Source organism: Geotrypetes seraphini, chromosome 3 (genome assembly GCF_902459505.1).
Source record: "Geotrypetes seraphini chromosome 3, aGeoSer1.1, whole genome shotgun sequence".
NCBI lineage: Eukaryota > Metazoa > Chordata > Amphibia > Gymnophiona > Dermophiidae > Geotrypetes > Geotrypetes seraphini.
Genome location: NC_047086.1, coordinates 228,854,560 through 228,874,385, shown reverse-complemented (window position 1 = coordinate 228,874,385; position 19,826 = coordinate 228,854,560). Strand labels below are relative to the sequence as shown.

At 42.2% G+C, this 19,826-nt stretch overlaps 1 protein-coding gene across 2 annotated transcripts in view; it reads left to right on the top strand.

Annotated features, from left to right (window-relative positions):
* GLS2 (glutaminase 2) overlaps positions 1-19,826 on the top strand; it is a 95,548-nt gene that overhangs the window by 51,418 nt on the left and 24,304 nt on the right. For both annotated transcript variants that reach the window (XM_033936030.1, XM_033936031.1), the window contains exons 7-8: positions 5,031-5,089; positions 5,578-5,610. In XM_033936030.1, the coding sequence (XP_033791921.1) occupies positions 5,031-5,089; positions 5,578-5,610 (92 nt within the window). The remainder of the gene's footprint in view (positions 1-5,030; positions 5,090-5,577; positions 5,611-19,826) is intronic.

Sequence of the window (19,826 nt, the reverse complement as noted above, 5' to 3'; positions counted from 1 at the left end):
GTGCTATGTCCCATTTGTTTTCTTCATTCCACCATGTTTCTGAGACCCCAATAATGTCTAGGTTCTCAGTTTTGGCCATGACTTCTATTTCCCCCATTTTGTTCCTTAGGCTCCTTGCATTAGTATATATGCAATTTAAATCCTGGTATTTTTTTGTCTTCGTTTCCTTTTCCTGTGCTTCGATCTTTATTTTCTTCTCCTGTGCTACAATCCTCTTACCCTCCTCTTCTGGGTCAGTCAACTCCTGTGTTTTGCCCGTTGTTTCTTCCCAGCATTTTTCCCACTTAGTATCTTCACGGGATACCTTCTTCCGAATCGTCGACACTTGACTGCAGGATTAATCTATACTAATCTGGCTTGTTTAGTTTTCCATTCAGTGTATTGATGTTCTAGTGCCCATTGTAGTACTATCTTTTCTTAAGTAGGTTCTTGTTGTGTGACTCTTGGAAATTATAGTATACTGGAATTGCTCTGTAAGTCCTGAGTGATATATGTAATAATAATAATAATAACTTTATTCTTATATACCGCCAACAGTCTTGCGACTTCTAGTGTTTTGTACTACTTCACATTATGCCTAGGTATTGGATTTTAGATTTATACCATACCTTTCCCAGTAATTGCTCAAAGCAAGTTATATTCAGGTATAATAGGTATTTTCCTGCTCCTGGAAGGCTTACAATTTAAGTTTTGCGTCTGAGGCAATGGACGGTTAAGTGACTAGGCCAAGATATTGAGGAGCATCAGTGGGATTTGAACCCTGGCTTCCCTGGTTCTCAGCCTGCTGCTCTAACTATTAGGTACAGCTAATGCCTACTGTTTGGTAACTCAGTAAAAAAAATTAAAGGTTATCGGAGCTGAAGCCTGGTGGCCTTTTCACAACCTACCTACCAACATTGATAGGTAAATTATTTTCTGGTTGCCAGTAACCCCAGAATTTCTGTTACAGTACTTCTAAGCATTATTGTTCACAGGGCCAATAGGAAGATGCCCTGCATTATTTTGATTTTGTTATTTTTGTATATAATTCCCTGGAAATACAGTGTGCATACTGTCAGTAATAGAGGTACTGGGATAGGCAGTGAACGGATTCTTCCCTATTATGTTCAAAAGTGCCCCTACTGTCCCCTCCCCCATTCTTTAAGAGTGGTGCTCATTCAGGGGGGAGCAGTTTTCCTTTTTAAGCCATGCTAAACATCCAGTATCTGAGTAAAATTCAGAGTAACTTTAAAGCACAAGCGGACAAGTAGGGAAAGCATGCAGAGAATATGACTCTTTCTAACCTCCCTGCAAGTGTTTATGTATATGTGTGTTTCTATAAGAAGTGCTCAGAAAGTAATGTAACGGAAATTTTTTGCTCATGTCAACTCAGTCCTCAGAACATTGTTGGGCAGAGGTGAGGTGCAGTCTGGATGGACTCAGCTGCAATATCCAGTCCACTAACCAGATTAGTAAGCAAATGAAATTAGGACAGTGAAAAGGCTATCCTGACTACCCGGGCACCAGTCTGAATATTGGCCACTGCCCTGGTAACTTATTTATTTTTAAAAAAATGTATATTCAGTACTCCCCTGAAATTCGTAGGGGTTATGTTCCAGGAGTGACCGCGAATTGTGAAAAACCGCGATTATTGGATGCAGGGAGAGGGCTGCAGGGACGGCGGCTGCGAGAACGATAGGGGCAGTGGCGCTTGCGGCTCCGACCCGGACTGGGATCACTGCTCGGATCTCAGGTCAGGCAGAGCGGATCGGTGATGTCGCGGGGCCAGAGGATGCGCACGGCAGGCTCCTGGGTCGCGGAAGAGGCACATGGAGGATATTTTTCTAATTGTAATTGCAGAGGGAAAAACTGCAAATGACTGGGGGTGCGAACTCTGAAATGCGAATTTGCGGGGGTATATTGTACTGTCTAAACCAGGGGTGTCCAACCTGCGGCCCCGTGAAGTATTTTTTGTGGCCCCCGTAGAGGGCGATGCAGTGTTTTCCTCTGTTTACCGTCTTGCCGGCTCCCTCCTCTGTCTTGCTGCAGCGTTTGCGCATTTGTGCGGCTCCAGAAACATTTTTTTCAGCCAATGTGGCCCAGGGAAGCCAAAAGGTTGGACACCCCTGGTCTAAACCCTAGATTGTTTACAGGTAAAACACTCATAATGCATAAGACAAAGACAACAGGACATATTTCTCATTCAAGAGAACAGAGTAACAACCCTCTCACAGGAATGCAGTTACAAAAAGCTAAATCTTTAGGAGGGGTTTTTTTTGTTTGTTTGTTTTTTTAAACCAATTCTAACTTCTGGGTAGCCATGCTGACATGGATTTTCAGTGCTGGTAGGAGTTGATTCACTGAATATCCAGCTTTAATTCAGCCTATTTTGGGGGAGGGGGGAGTGAAAGTGTGCACACAGCAAGGGGAGGACTGAGAAGGGGCAGAGAGGAGGACGTGTGCCAGCACCCCTATCAAGACGGCGCCCGGGGTGGCCCCCCTCCTATACTATGCCACCGCACTGACTACCGTGGACTGGATATCGGCTACCGCAGTGTTCTTCAACCTTTTTACACCTATGGACCGGCAGAAATAAAATAATTATTTGTGGACCGGCATCGATATACAGACCGGCGGTTGAAGAACACTGAGCTAAGACGTGGGCCATCTGGAAGCCTTCCCTCTGATGCTGCGACATCAGAGAGAAGGCTTCCAGTTCAGGTGCAGGACGTGAGTAGGAGCCGCTGCCCGTGGCTTTGTGCACTGAGTAAGTGAGGAAGAGGGAGTTGGCCAGAAGATAACACCGCATCAATCGCACCGCGAACTGGCGATTGAAGAACACTGTTTTGCGCCTGATGCACATGCCGGCCCTGTGGACCGGCAGGAAATTTCTGTGGACCGGCACTGGTCCATGGACCAGTGGTTGAAGAATACTGGGCTACCGTGTTTCCCCAAAAATAAGCCCTAATTGCCGGCAGCGGCAGTGCTTCCCTCTGCTGCTCCCTCCCATCCGAACCGCGAGACAGGAATACTTTATAACAAACCGGCAGCGTCGGCACTCAGCAGCAATCTACACAGGCTGCTTTGCAGCCTTCTATCTCGTAGGCATTCCTGTGCTGATGATGTCATCAGCATGCCGAGTGCTGATGCTGCCGGTTTATTATAAGGTATTATTGTCTCGCGGTTCGGATGGGAGGGAGAGATGGGTCAGCAGGCGGAGGGGGGAGGTGCGCCACAGTGGGTGGATAGAAAGATGCTTCATGGGAGGATGGGAGGAAGGGAGGGATAGAAGCTGCAAGGGTTCTGCTGCACAAGGGAGGGGGAGGGAGATTTCTGCTTTTAAACTTCTGGTACAATCTTTATTATTGAGTCTTTTGGATTATTGTAATCTTGTGTATTTAGCAATTCCCAAGAAAGACATGGTTCGACTCGCATTGATTCAGAATATAGCGATTAGAATGATCTACTGTCTTAAAAAATATGATCATGTGACTCCATTTTATTGTGAATTGCATTGGCTGCCAATGGAGGCTCGTGTTTTGTTTAAGTTGGGTTGCTTTTGCTATAAGGTTATGTATGGTACCGCTCAGTTTTATATAGTTAATAGATTTTCTCTAGCATCGTATAAAAATAGTAGAAAGTCTCATGCCCTAATCACCTTTCCGTCAGTACAGGGCTGTAAAAGTAAGAAATTTCTGGAACCATACTTTAGCATTCCAAGCAGCTTCACATGACAGAGAACTTCGATTGTTATTGCTTGGAGCTTGTTCTTATAAATATTTCAGAACTCAACTGAAAACTTATATCTTTTCAAAATACTTAGTCAAATAATTTCTTTCTGTCATTCTTAAATTGTTTTTAGTTTATAATCTTTTGTAAACCGCATAGAACTCATGGTTTTGCAGTTAAGAAGTATGATGTTATATTACGGAGATACTGCACAAAGAGATGGGTGAGAGGGGAGGAAAGATGCTGCATATGTGGGGGAGAGAAAGGAAATAGGAAGAATTGGGGTGGAGGAGAAGAAGGGAGAGATGATCATTACATGAGAAAAATAAGACATCCCCGAAAATAAGACTTAGTGCCTTTTTTGGCCCCCAAATTAATATGACAGTGTCTTATTTTCGGGGAAACACGGTAGTAAAAGTTTATTTTGCACTCATGGAGTTTGCAGCATATTCAAAGTAAAAGTATATGCGTACTTTCACTTTGAAAAGTATCCTTGGAAAAAGTACCTGTGCACACATGTGTGAAAATACATTAACAAGTTTGAAATTTAAATGTATGTATTCAGATTCAGGACCCTCCTCCCCCCCCCGGGAGTGGGTAAAATGGTTCTACCTGTATGCAGTGCTCCTTCTAAGGATTGGCTAGGGGCGTGCAAATTTTTTCTCATGTTAGCAACAAGTTCTAAAAAAAATGTTTTTGGGTGCGAGTAACATTCCTAAAATTTATAAGTGATTGCTCAAGTGCTCAGCTTAGAGGGAACATAACCTGTATGTGTTCATCCACCCACTGCGAGGGCGCATTTAAGAAAGCCTCTGTCCTCAGGAATATGGCTTTGGGAAATTCCATTCCCTGGTCTTCCACTTACCCTGTGTCTGGGCTGAAGACCTGTATATTAGTAACTGTACTGATTTACCTGTACTAGCAAATCTATTGAATGTCCTGTCAAACTGTCCATTGTAACTTCCTGGGTAACTGACCCAACCTCTTGTAATGTAATCTGTCCTCGATCTGAATAGGTAAAGGAGGAATAGACACCTGATTAACATAACATAACACCTGTGGAAGAAAAAAACTAAGACCCTCTTTTACAAAGGTGCGCTAAGCGTGCTAAATCAACGCGTGCGCTAACAGCCAGCACATCCATAGGATAACATGCACGCCTTAGCGTTTAGCGCGTGATTAGCACGCACTAATATTTACCATGCGCTAAAAAGCTTAGCACACCTTAGTAAAAGAGGGCAGGCAGAGCCCATACTGCAATGCTTTTCCTTCCCTATCTGTTTCTTTCTCATTCTTTTGTCATGTTTTCTCTCTTCTGCCAGGTAAACCTCACAACCCCATGGTGAATGCTGGAGCAATAGTAATTTGTTCTTTGATAAAGGTGAGAAGCACAGAACAGCCGGGAAACTGTATAAGGCCTTTGGAAATAAACTGATTCTTTGAGAGGTATTCCATTACATAACGTGTAACAGAAAGAGATAGGACTGGATGGATCAGGGGATGGGTACAAGGAAAGCCTGCTATATCTAAGGCCTTCATAGCTTAGGGCAGGGGTAAGCTATTCCGGTCCTCAAGAGCTGGAGCCAAGTCAGGTTTTGAGGATATCCACAATAAATAGGCATGAGATAGATTTGCATCTCAAGGAGGCAGTGCATGCAAATCCATCTCATACATATTCATTGTGGATATCCTGAAAACCTGACCTGGCTCCAGCTCTCGAGGACCTGAATTGCCTACCCCTGGCTTAGGGGATGAATGCAGCAACACAGAGCCAGTCCCTCTAGGACTAGATTCCAAATGCCAGTGTAACTTTAAAAGCTTTGCTGGAAAATTAGCATCTTTGTTGATTTGCTTCTGTTTGTATTTCAGATGGGATCCAACAAAGCTGAGAAGTTTGACTATGTGAGTTTTTACTGTGGGAAGAGTTTGGGTCAGAGCCAGAATTTGGTATTATGAGCTGGAAAACAATTTTCTATTTGCATACCTTTCTGATTGATTTTCATAGTAAGGTTTTTTTGTCTCCAAGCCTCTTAAAATGAGCACAAAGGAATTTTCACCTAACTTGCTGCATGGTGGCATTTTATCCAGGCCCCGAGTCCGCCCTCACTTACAGTACCACATTTCCAAATCATTCAAGATTTGAAAGATAAAATCATAAAGCCAAATGGCATACAAGAATGAGCTGGAGAGTCAGAACACAACTTTCTCTTATATCTCTACCCAAGTATCATGATCGAGAAATCCCAATCTCTGCCCTAAGACTAGATGCCATTGTGAAAACACTGCCTGCAGATTTGAGTGGCCACCTGTGAGACAATTCAATCCTACCAAGAATCAATAGAGAATGCCCACATTTAGAAAGTAATTTAACATGCCAAAAACTTGTTATGGTTGCTAAAAGGAGACTCACTCTCCGTCTCCTCCAAAGTTCTCACACTTCCAAACTAAATAAATCATAGTTACTATATAACGACCCTCAGAGGTACCACCAGATACTCAAACCAATTTCATTATATCTGGCTTGACGTACCCATTCCTCACCAGGACTTCCTTTATAAATATTTTAGTTTTTTAAATTTTTAAATATTTTAAATATTCTTAAAATTTTTAAATTTTATCATAACCATAATATATATGCTAATTAAAGTACTTAGCTTGAACCTTCCCAATTGCAGGTTTTTTTTTTAAGGGAAAGGAGTGTCAATGCAAAGTCCTAATTGATCCCAATTTCACTGGTCTGAAGTAAGAAAGTAAGATGAGCTACTAATGTGATTTTCTGTTAATTTTAATTCCTTGATTTTCCATTCCCAGTGGTAGTGAATTGTTTCTCTCTTCAATGAGGACTATTCCAAAGTTTGATGTATTTAATTTGTAAATGAGATATTTTCCTTTTGTTCTATGATTGGGGAAAACTTTTGTTTTGTTCAATTAACTTATATTGTTGAAATTCTGATAAATGCTTAAAAAAAGATACTTAGCTTGATAGTTTTCGTGGTCTAATGTTCAGGGATTATTGTGCCGACATGTTTCAACCATCGGGGTTTTTTCAAGGCTAATATCCCTAAAACCAAATAATACAGTGCTATTTAGAAAAAAACTTGTTATGGTCAGAACAGAGACCAGGGCTGGGTAGCTGCCTTGGGCCCCACACCTCCAGGAAGTCCCACGGTCCAGGCATCTCTTCCCCTTGTCGGGCCATCTCCCTCCCTTCCCCTCACCTTTGCGGCGCTTTTCAAAAATCACTTTTCTCTCTGAGGGGCCATGACATGGCAGCTGTTCTCACAAGTTGCACATGGCTGCCGGGAAGCTTCCCCTCTGATGCAACTTCCTGTTTCCACTTGGGCGTATCACGTCAGAGGAAAAGCTTCGGGACAGCTGCGTGAAAGTCAGCTTGAACCTGCAAAGGTATGCGTGATGCACAAATAGAAGATTAGATTAGATTGATCTGTACTAATCTGGATTGTTTAGTTTTACATTGGGTGTTTTGATGTTCTATTGCTTGCTGCAGTGTATAAGATGCTGCCTTTTCCTAAGTACACTCTTGTTGTGCAACTTGTAGATTATTACGTTTTTCATATAGGGGGGGGGTGTTAAAAATGATCTGCCCCAGGTGTCGCATATGCTAGGTACTCCACTTGCGGGAGTCCAGAGATTGGACGTACCGTAGAATCTGAAGCCCAGTGAAAGATTGCACTCCCAGCTGCCAACCTACTACGTTCAGGCATTTTCTTATTCTTAACATTCATCTTTTAAAAGGGTTGTCGATCTTGTAATGAGTATAGTTTGGTAACAGGAGGAAATCATTTCTAGGAAAACGTTCTCGTTTCGACAAAATAAAGGTTATCTTAAGGCAGTAGGGAAGTTTTCCTATTTGGAAAGCTAGGATGATTGTCAGTTACTATTTCAGTGTTTGTTTTAGGAAACACAATGAAAATAGAAGACGTGTAAATGTAGTAGAATTGCTTAAGTTAAGCCATTTATTTATAGTTTTTTAATGTGTGGTAGTAATGGGAGGTGGGGATATTGAGGGAGGGTGCAGAGAGGAGAGGGGATCAGAGGCCCCCTCCTTAACTTCTGCCCTGGGCCCCAGCATGTCTAAAACTGGCACTTACTGAGGCACACACCCATTGACCAGGGTAAAATGTTCCTCATAAAGAATATAAGGTCATAAAATAACTGTTAGGATCATAAAAGGAGCTATGGATTTTAAAAAGGAAGTAATTTATTAATATGTGTTATTAGACTGCCTTATTACAGCCCAAAACACCATAGAGGCGAGAAAGTCAATGAAAGCAGGCACAAGCCCTGGAGAAGGCAGGCTCATTATTGCATTTTTGAAAGAAATGTTCTCCTTCTGAGCTTGTCCCTAAGTTACCTGGTACAATGCTGAACACAAATAATTGTTATTCATAAACCTAGCAATGAGCTTATCAGGTGGCTGGAATTACGTTTGCCCAAGGTTATAGAGTGAAACCAAATAGATTTCATCAGAGAACAGAGGTGACAATGTGAGGCAAACTCTGGATCTTATTGAGTTAGCTACTGGAAAATAACAGGAATCAATATTGCTATCTTTGGAAACAGAAGAAGGCTTGTAAGTGTGTTGAATGGCCTTGTCTATAGGAGTCCATACATGCTTTTATTTATTTAAAAAATTTCTATTCCGTTTACAGGATATACATACATAATTTTAAACCATAATAAAATGAACATACAAACAAGTCTTAAAATTCATATAACATAACATAACTTTATTCTTCTATACCGCCACAATCAGACGATTTCTAGGTGGTTTACACCGAAGAGAGCTGGACAATCGGCGAAGTACAAAATACAAATAGCAAAAGTACAACATATTTCTTAAGAATAGTCAGAGTAGAATTATTATTATTAATATAACTTCTATTTAGGAAACAAATTTATCAAACAATACAATCTTAATTTCTTTCCGAAATGCGCCTGGCTCCACTGATGTAATTACCCAACCAGGACTGCTGCTTACTTGCTTGAAACATAAAAGTCCTATCCAGAAAAGACCTGTATCTACAGCCAGTAATTTTTGGATAGGCCAATAAATTACAATTTCTGGTTATCCTCGTAGGGCTGTATAGCACAAAATGAGACAAAAGATAGGTAGGAGCCAAACCAGCTTAAAGCAAATGCAAGAGAATTTAAACATTACTCGTGCCTCCACCGGCAGCCAGTGCAAGTCTATAGTAGGAACTAACATGGCAAAAAAAAATACTAACATAGCTTTGCATTGAAATAGGGCTTAAAAGACATTGCTAAAAATTAATAGCATGTCGTAGACACAAATTAATAGCATATCTGTGGATCATAAATGGTTCATCCAGGTTTACCAAAAAAGATATGTCTAAAAAGAAAGCATCAACAAATAACTGTGTTTTAAGTAATTTTCTAAACATACCCCTCCCACAACAGTTCACACCAGAGAGTTCCAAATCTTAACTCCTGCATAACAAAAGGTCTTTTTATCAGTATCAACTAACCTTGGATTCATAGTCATCTTCAGCAGAGCCAAGTTCTCAGAACGCAAAGATCTTTTTGGAATGTAAACTTCAACTGCCATTTCTCTGCCCATTTCTCTAACTGACATAAGTCGCTCTGGAATTCCTCGCTATCCATTTGCGATCTGATTGCCCGGCATAGCTTTGTATCGTCTGCAAACTTGATGATCTCACTGGATGTTCCTTCCTCTAGGTCAGCGCTCTCAAACACGCGGGCCGCATGTGGCTCTCCAGGTTTTATTTGCGGCCCTTGGTCTGGACTGGATCATTCTCTTCCTTTTGGAGCAGCAGCGTGTCTGGCCGGCTCATTCCGTTCAAAGCCGCAGGTTGGCGGCTCCTTGCGCTATCCACTCCTGCATCGGAAGCCTCTCTGACATCACAACATCAGAGAGGCTTCAGATGCAGGCGTGGATCTAGCAAGGAGCTGCCACCCGCGGCTTTGAACGGAATGAGCCGGCCAGACACGCTGCTGCTCCAGTGGCGTACCAAGGGGGGTGCGGTCCGCCCCAGGTGCACGCCCCAAGGGGGTGCACAGCTGGCCACCCTCCACTGTTCTCCCTATAGTGCGACTCGCGGCTCGTCTAGAGCAGTGGTGCCCAACCTGCTTCCCTTCCCTTTTCACCGCTGCCATCGGGGAACAGGCCGGCACCGTGTTCTTTGATCTCCCGCTCGCCGCCCGACGTCAATTCTGATGTCAAGAGGACGTTCTGGCTAGCCAATCGCTGCCTGGCTGCCCGGAACGTCTTTTCTGACGTTAGAATATGTGCTTCCTCAGCATGTTGACTGATCCAAAATGGCTCCTTTCCCAGCGCATCTCTGCAGAATAGCATCTGTTTTAGGGGTACTGGCTGCAACAGCCTCTTGCCTCAATTTGTCAAAAAGCATAGCTACATGACGAACTTTCAATCCATCTCTTCTTGCTAGTTACTGTGTATGTACAGCACAACACATATGTTGAATTGTAATTAACTTATGTAGCCCTGGCTTCCACCCACCCGCACCACATGGTGAGCTCCGGCCAGCTCTTTGGGGGGCAGGTGATTCGCCCACCCCGCACCAGGGCCCATAAAAAGTTTAAATTTTAAACTCAACCTCGCTTACTTTCACAGCCAGTCGCAGAGCTTAGGCTTAGGCTAGAGTTTGGACTTAGGCTAGGGCTGGACAAGTCCGTTAGGCCAGAGGAAATGGATCCTAGTGCTCCAATCACTCACTCAGTTTCCCCTTCCCCTAGGATGAAGAACAGGCAAGAGCTAAAAGGTAACTGGAACAAATTGAATGGTTTATTTAACTTGCTTGCAGATTATCTAAATCAGCTATTTACCTATTCACAAGTATCAGTCAGTGGTTTTGCACAATCCTGTCATTTCCATAAAACCACAAAATCACTGTCAAATTGCTCCACATCCAGTTATTCAGTCAAAGTTCAGATTTGCAGTTTCCTCCCAACTTGCTTGGGAGTCTCCCTCTGTCTATGGGCTCTGGCGGGAGAAAGGAACAATCAAGAAGTTCCTGCTGCACCAACTTTTATACTCCCCCCTTCATGGGAAAAGGGATCTCCTGCTTCTTCCACAAATCTGCTCTAGTCACAGACAAGATTCAGTGACCACCTGATAAATCCTTCACCACTGCTTTTATAGCAGAGGTATTATTATTTTTTTTTTGGGGGGTGGAGGGAGGGAGTAGTGCTGCCCGATTCAGGGAAAAAAAGATTTTGATTTGATTCAGCCTATTGAATTGATTTTTCAGTTCGATTCAATTTTCCTGCCCAATTGGGTGGTTGTTTGTTTGTTTTTTCCAAACATCCTGGTGGGTTTATTTTTTAGCCTCTTCATCCCCTTTGCCCTATCCTACCCACATTGGTGCTGTGGTGTAAACAAAATAAACAAAAAAGACTTTTCCTCTCTCTGTTAAATCCTAGCTCACGTTTGAGGTCTAACACCAGCTCTGGCAGGATACACATTTAAAAATCTGACATATTGTAATCACAAAACAGAAAATAAAATTATTTTTTTTCTACCTTTTGTTGTCTGGTCATTATTCAAATCTTGTTGGTTCCTAGCTCTGGTTGTCTTCTGATAACTTGCTTGCCAGGGTCTCCTTCTTTCTGCGTGCTAACCATCCATCTACATGTTCCCCCCTTCTTTGCAGATCCTCCGGCTTCCCCTCTGGCCTCCTGATCTTACCGCAGCCTGCAGAGAGGATCGCAAGTGCTCACGCGATCCTTGCAGGATACCACCATCCTCAGAAGCACGTTCCCTCTGACGCGATCCTGCCCCTGACGTCACAGGAGGTGCGGGACAGCGTCAGAGGGAACGTGCTTCTGAGGACGGTGGTAGCTTGCAAGGATTGCGTAGAGCACTGGCAATCCTCTCTGCAGGCTGTGGTAAGAGTGGGAGGCCAGGGGAGAAGCCAGAAGATGCAGCAAAGAGCGCCAAAGCACAGAACAAGGTAAAACCAGGATTTCTGCAGCTCTTCCCGACTGTCCCTCCCCCCTACAGCAGGAGCAGCAGCAGCGACAGGCCAGCAAGAGGCAGCACTGCCGTTCCTGTTTTAGGAAGACATGGGGAGGGGGGTTGGTCACCAAATCAGCCAGACTGATATTTTTTTAAATCAAATCAATTCACCCGAAGTGAATCGATTTGAATCGGAAATCGGGCAGCACTAGGAGGGAGAAATGTCAAACTTAGATGCTTCTTCAACAATATCACCCAAAGTTTGAGATAAACCTTGTTTCATCTATTTGTGCTATTTGTAGATCATTTGCAGGAATGGTATCTTCATCTTCTAATACTTGTGTGGCTTCTTCCTCAACTTTATTCACAAGTCGAGCTGCTGCATTCTGCTCAAGCTGCAAAGCCTGTAACATGTATTTGGGAAGTCCCAAGTACAAAGAATTACAGTAATCCAAAATGAGAAACATCTTTGCCTTAATCACAGTATGAAAATTTACAGATGATAAGAAGTCTTTTAAGCCTCTCAAGAATCTTAATTGAAAAGAGGCTTTTCTTCATGACCTGGGATCTCATAGACAAGGCCAAATCCAGGATCACACCTAAATACTTACACTCTCTAAGAATAGGAATGCGCTCAATCAGAAAATTGAATTCAGTTAGCCAAACTGAGTATTATTACCTGTTAAAACCAGTGGTAATTTTGGGTACTTTTTTTGGCACTTATTCGTTGTTAAAACAGGTCTAATTCCAAAAGTCCAAACTGTGTCCTGGACATTTTCTAAAATGTTTGATTATATTGCAGAAAAATGTCCAAATCATAAGCCCAAGACATGCCTCCAACATGCCCCCCTTCAGATTTAGATGCATTGGAACAAGCTTCCAGTGCAGGTGATCGAGGCTAGCAGCGTGCCAGACTTTAAGAACAAATGGGATGCCTATGTCGGATCCCTACGAAGGTTAAGTTAAGGAATTGGGTTATTAGGGCATAGACTAAAGGGGTGGGTCAGTAGGGTGGGCAGACTTGATTGGCTGTAGCCCTTTTCTGCCGTCATCTTTCTATGTTTCTATGCAAACAACCACCATAGAAATCTGTTTCAGAAAACACATTTCGGAAATAATGAATTGGAACGTTTGATAAGATAAACGCCCATCTGCCCTTCTATGCCACTTTTTGGACATGGTTTTTTTTTTTTTTTTTTTTTTAATGAATCCTGTAGTCAGCTAGTGTGATTGCAACCTCTGTAACACAGCAAGAAGACTGTGGTGCTCATTGTCAAAGCATTTGGATGTCTCAAAAGGCCAAAATGGACATCCATGTGCTTGCAATGTCCAAATCCCGATTTTTGCAAAGGCAGAATAGGGATTTATTTTAAATATTTATATCCCAGCTATACCTAGGCAGGTTACAGAATAAAACATACATAAATTATCAATGCATAGACATAATCTAAAAATGACAACATTCAAATCCCCATTTATCCTTCATCTTAAATCACAATAATATAAACGATGAAACCTTCCCTAATAGTTGCACTGCTCAGTCTTATTATATAAACACCGCTTGGCAACTTATTCTGTAATCTTATAATATAATATTTCTGCTTTGATCAGTTAATTTAGCATAAAAAAGCCTGTAGAAGTAAACGAGTTTTAAGAAATGTACAAAACTGTTCAATGTTCTTACACAAGTATATGCTACCTGGCAACTTATAAAACCAAAAAAAAAACCTCTGTGGAGTGACAATGTTCCTAAATGGACTTTATTTGAAAGTGTCAAAGTTCCAAAGGTACACTGAAATCATCCACATAAAAATAAATCATCCACATAAAAGCCTTAAGGGACCTAGTCCGCTAGGGATACAGGACTCAACACGGTCCGCGTTTCGACAAAAAGTCTTCTTCAGGGGTCCCTGGGGGTCCTATAAAGGTGAATACGTGGGAAACAATTATGTGGTGAGCCGGAAGTGAGACACTGCTTGCATTTGCAATAGAAAGGCCGGAAGTGAGACACTTCTGGCTCACCACATAATTGTTTCCCACGTATTCACCTTTATAGGACCCCCAGGGACCCCTGAAGAAGACTTTTTGTCGAAACGCGGACCGTGTTGAGTCCTGTATCCCTAGTGGACTAGGTCCTTTAAGGCTTTTATGTGGATGATTTATTTTTATGTGGATGAAATTATTTTATGTGGATAATTTCAGTGTACCTTTGGAATGTTGACACTTTCAAATAAAGTTCATTTAGGAACATCGTCACTCCACAGAGTTTTTTTTTTGGGTTTTCTCTGGATTTTCTTCTTTGTGGATATTTTGGGGTCAATTCCTTTTGTTTTTTACCTGGCAACTTATTCCATAGACCTGCAGCAGTCACTGAAAATGCAGAATGACTTGTTACAGCACAATGGGGTCCTTTTTACTAAGGCGCACTAGCCGTTTTAGAGTATGCCAAATGCTAACGCACTAAAACGGCTAGTGCGCCTTAGTAAAAAGGACCCCAATGTGCAGTATCTACAACCAATTGCATGGTTTCTCAGATCTTAAACTTCTATCTGGTTTATATATGCAGAAACATGATGGCAGATAAAGGCCAAATGGCCCATCCAGTCTGCCCATCCGCAGTAACCATTATCTTTTCCTCTCTCTAAGAGATCCCATGTGACTATCCTAGGCTTTCTTGAAATCAGACACAGTCTCTGTCTCCATCACCTCTTCTGGGAGACTGAACATAAGAATTGCCGCTGGTGGGTCAGACCAGTAGTCCATCGTGCCCAGCAGTCTGCTCACGCTGCGGCCCTCTGGTCAAAGACCAGAGCCCTAACTGAGCCCAGCCCTACCTGGGTACGTTCCAGTTCAGCAGGAACTTATTTAACCTTGTCTTGAATCCCTGGAGGGTGTTTTCCCCTATAACAGCTTCCGGAAGAGCGTTCCAGTTTTCCACCAATCTCTGGGTGAAGAAGAACTTCCTTATGTTTGTACGGAATCTATCCCCTTTCAACTTTAGAGAGTGCCCTCTTGTTCTCCCTATCTTGGAGAGGGTGAACAATCTTTCCTTATCTACTAAGTCTATTTCCTTAATTATCTTGAACGTTTCAATCATGTCCCCTCTCAGTCTCTTTTCAAGGAAGAAGAGGCTGTACGACAACTCCTCCAGCCCCTTAACCATTTTAGTCGCTCTTCTCTGGACCCTTTTGTGTAGTACTGTGTCCTTCTTCATGTATGGCGACCAGTGCTGGACGCAGTATTCCAGGTGGGGGGTGTACCATGGCCAGGTACAGCGACATGATAACCTTCTCTGATCTGTTCGTGATCCCCTTCTTAATCATTCCAAGCATTCCGTTCACCCTTTACACCACCGCCGCACATTGCAAGGACGGCTTCACCAACTTGTCGACCAGTATTCCCAAGTCTCTTTCCTGGGGGGTCTCTCCAAGTACTGTTCCACACATCTACTATTTCTGTAAAAAAGTATTTCCTTAGATTACTCTGGAGCCTATCACCTCTTAACTTCATCCTATGCCCTCTCGTTACAGAGCTTCCTTTCAAATGAAGGAGACATCACGTTAGTGCTGCCCGATTCAGAAAAAAAAAATTTTGATTCAATTCAGCCTATTGAATCGATTTTTTGATTCGATTTTCCTGCCCAATTGGGTGGTTTTTTTAAACATCCTGGTGGGTTTATTTTATAACCTCTTCACCCCTTTTATAGCCTCTTCACCCCCTTTGCCCTCTCCTAACCACACTGGTGCTGTGGTGTAAACAAAATAAACAAACAAAAAAGACTTTTCCTCTCTCTGTTAAATCCTAACTCACGTTTGCGGTCTAACACCAGCTCTGGCAGGATACACGTTTCAAATCTGACATATTGTAATCACAAAACAGAAAATAAAAAAATTAGTTTTTCTACCTTTTGTTGTCTGGTCATTATTCAAATCTTGTTGGTCCCAGGCTCTGGTTGCCTTCTGATAACTTGCTTGCCAGGATCTCCTTCTTTCTTCTTTCTCCGTGCTAATCATCAGTCTTCCATTTGTGTCCTCCCCTTCCGTTTCCCTTCCCTGGCATCTTTTCTTTTTTTCATCTCCATCCACAGATCCACCTTCTCTCAACTACCCTTTCATCCAGCATCGCACCCTCCTTCCCCACCACCCCAGGGTCCACCATCTCTCCCTTTCTGTTCCTTTCATCCCTAAATCCCATTGTCCACCATCTCTCTCCCTCTCCTCTGTTTTAGACCCATTATTTCTTCCCCCCAAAGTCCGGCATATGCACATCTCTTTGAACCCCCCCTTCCCTCCCTCCCTCCCTTCGTGTACTTCTACACCAGGGCCCCCTCCCCTGAACATCTGCACCCCCCAGAAGGCCTACACCCCACCCTTGAAGACCAGCCTGTCCCCCCTGAAGGCCTGCACCTCACCCCTGGAAGGCATGTACCACCCCCCTGAAGGCCTACACCCCACTCTTGAAGACCAGCCTGTCCCCCCTGAAGGCCTGCACCTACCCTGGAAGGCATGTACCACCCCTCCTGAAGGCCTACACTCCACCCCTGAAGGCCTGCATGTCCCTTCCTGAAGGCTCACACCTCATCCCTGAAGACAAGCCTGCACCCCCCTGGAAGGCCTGCACCCCCCCCACGAAGGACTACAACCCCCTCCCCCAGGAAGGCCTGCACCCCCCCCCGAAGGACTACAATCCCCCCCGGAAGGCCTGCGTGTTTAATTTCCCTGCAGAAGAAGATCGCTGGCTCTAGCGATCTTTGTAAGCTGCCATAGGTTGTCCGAGTTGTCTTCTCTCTGCCGCAGTCCCGCCCCTTCTCTAACGCCAGCGTCTCTCCTTTCCGTGCCTTTTCTTTTTCAGCACTCTCCCACTGGCACTTCAGGGCCCCTTCTGAAGGGCCTCCGTTCGCGCATGCGTCAATGTGATGACATCACGGATGTGCATGACATCATCGCAGTGACGTCCGCGCACTTCCAGGTGCCCTCGAACTGCAGTTGCCAATTTAGTGTGCTGTGGCTTGTAAAGTTTGCGAGACACTGCTTTATTTAGATGTTCAGACTATATTTGCTATGTAGCAGTTCATACAGAGACTGTTGTTTTGGCGATTATCTTCAATTTGTACAGGCTCATGTTTATTATTATTGCAACCCCCTTTTTGTTTGCGGTTTTATTTGATACCTTGTTAACCTGGGACCCCTGATGAAGGCGTGTTAACCGAAACACGGACCATGTTGGGTCCTCTGTAAAGGTGGTAATATTAACCGCACTTAATTATTTGGTATAATAAATATAGCCTGTATCCTTGTATGTTTGTCTGCAGTTTTTATTTGTTTTTCCTTGTGCTATTTTCCTTACTGCAGACTTTGTTGGATTCTTTTTTTTGTTTTTTATTTAGATGTTCTTCAGGAACATCCAGGTTACAAAAAGGTGTTCTGATTGAGTAACTGTCCACTGGAAGGATTAAGGCATGACATTTCCTTAATCCTCCAATGGTTGCTATCCTTCCCCCTTCGCCCATGAAAGTGAAGCCAGAAAGGGATTAGAAGCTCTATGACAGCTTCAGGTATTGTGAGCATCCTTAAAGAAAAGGAAGTAGATCTGAGAAGTAGCCTAGTAGGTAGTACAGTGAACTGTAAACTATGGGACTGGGGTTCAAATCCCACTTCAACTCCTCCCCTCCCTCCCCCCCCCGAAACAGAAAAATACCTACTGTGCCTAAATATATAAACCACCTGCAAGTCTGAAGGCTATTGAAGTGGTATATATTCAGATACAATAGGTATTTTTCTGTTCCTGTAGAGCTCGCAATTTCAAAATGAGTTACAATAGGATTTGAACCTGGGTCCCCTGTTCACTTCACTAACCACTATGTTAATCTTCTTCTTTGCATGGAGATGTGTGTGGCTATTTTCTAATAATGCTGCTATACAGGTGTTCATATCCCTTGCCCCCCCTCAACCCCCTGTTCAAAATTTGGATGTTTCTGTTTTTAAAATGGATGTTCATCATAGACGTTTCCAGCTTATCGATGTCCATCTCGCGTATTATCAAACAGGCTGTATTCTGTTCAGAAATACATGCGAGACAGATGTCCATGTGGGATGTTCCGATTTGGATGTCCTTTCTTTTTTTTTTTAATATTCTTTATTCATTTTCAAGATTACATTAAGTGTTAAAATATATTCATTCACATTGACAATAAATACATCACTTACAAACAATCATTGATACATTTCATAAATTCTTATCCCTTCCCCTATCCCACCCCTCCTTCCCATAATATTCCATTATCATAGCATAGAAAACATGTAATAATAAAATCCCCCCTCCCTGCACCTTAATTGATAAATATAAGGGAAACAATTTTAAATTAATCTTTACTTTGTTAATGGTTTCCACACATCCTGAAACTTCTTAAAATAAACTCGCTGTAATGCAATAAACCTTTCCATTTTATAGATATGGCATAAAGAGTTCCACTAGAAGTTGTAATTTAATCTCCTCAATCCTTCCAATTAAATGTGATTTGCTGAATGGCAACACCAGTCATTATAAGTAGTAATTTATTGTTATTCGCAGAAATCTGACTTTTTGCTCTCATTTCCATACCAAATATCACAGTATCATAGGATAATGCCACTGGGTTATCTAATAAATTATTAATTTGGTCCCAAATTGATTTCCAAAAATTCATAATAAATGGGCAATGAAACAATAAATGATCTAAAGTTCCTGCTTCTAGATGACAATGCCAACATCTATTAGACAAAGAACTATCTAATTTTTGTAACCTAACAGGGGTCCATAACGCTCTATGCAACAGAAAAAACCAAGTTTGTCTCATAGATGCTGACATCGTACATTTCATCCTCCAAGACCAAATTCGTGGCCATTGAGATGCAGTAATATCATGCCTAATCTCAATGCTTCAAATATCTCTTAAACCAGTTTTTAATTTCTTTTTATTAAATCCACTTAACACTTTGTACCATTGGGCGGCCTGGTGACCCAAGAAGTCTGTCTGAAAACACATAAACTCCAAACTATAATGATTATTAAGGTTTTTCCAATCAGGGAACCCCACCTGTATGGCATGCTTCAGCTGCAACCATCTAAAATTTTCTCAGTTTTTAAGACCAAATTTATATTGCAACTGTGAAAATTCAAGCATAGTACCATTAACAATAACATCATTCAATACTCGTATTCCTGCTATCATCCAATGGTTCCAGACTAGTCTCTCTCCGCCAATTTGGATCTTGGAGTTTACCCATATAGACTGTTTTGTAGATTTATAAATTGGAATAGTTGTTAAGTTGCTTACATATCGCAATGTTTTCCATGTATCTACTAGTATACTATTATCTTTACTATAGCTAGGCATTTTGATACTGAGTACATGGCACAGACGCAATGGAGACATGAGTTGCCATTCTAACCACAACCAGTCAGGGAGTTTTTCCATGAGCTCTGGGAGGACCCAATACATACCTTGGCGCAAAATATAGGCTTGATGATACCTATAAAAATTTGGAAAATTTACCCCTCCCTCCAAAATTGATCTTTGTAAGGATACCAAAGCCACTTTAGAAGTTTTACCCAGCCAAATAAATTTTAAAAGAATGCTATTTAATTTTTTATAAAAGGACCCTTGAAAATATACCGGCAACATACCCATCTGATAACAAACCACAGGTAAAATCATCATTTTAATAGTTTGGACTCTCCCCCACCATGAAAGGTGTAAAGGATTCCATTGCTCACACATCTCCGTAACCTTCTGTAGTAACAATTTTTCATTTATTTTCATTGTTTCATCCAATGTATTTTTAATCCAAATACCTAAATACTTTATTCCATCCTCTTTCCAAAGAAAGGGAAAAGAATCAAACAAACCTTTTGTACAATGAACATTGAGTGGAAGAATTTCTGATTTATTCCAATTTATCTTATAACCTGAAAATTTTCCAAAATTCTCAATTATTTTAAGTAAGCAAGGAATGGTTTTCTCAGGATTTCTCAAATAGAGCAATATATCATCCGCATAAGCCAAAATCTTATATTCCCGATCTTTATGAGGAATACCCTGTATTTCCTCCGCTTGCTGAATAGCTAATAACAAGGGTTCCAATATAATATCAAAAAG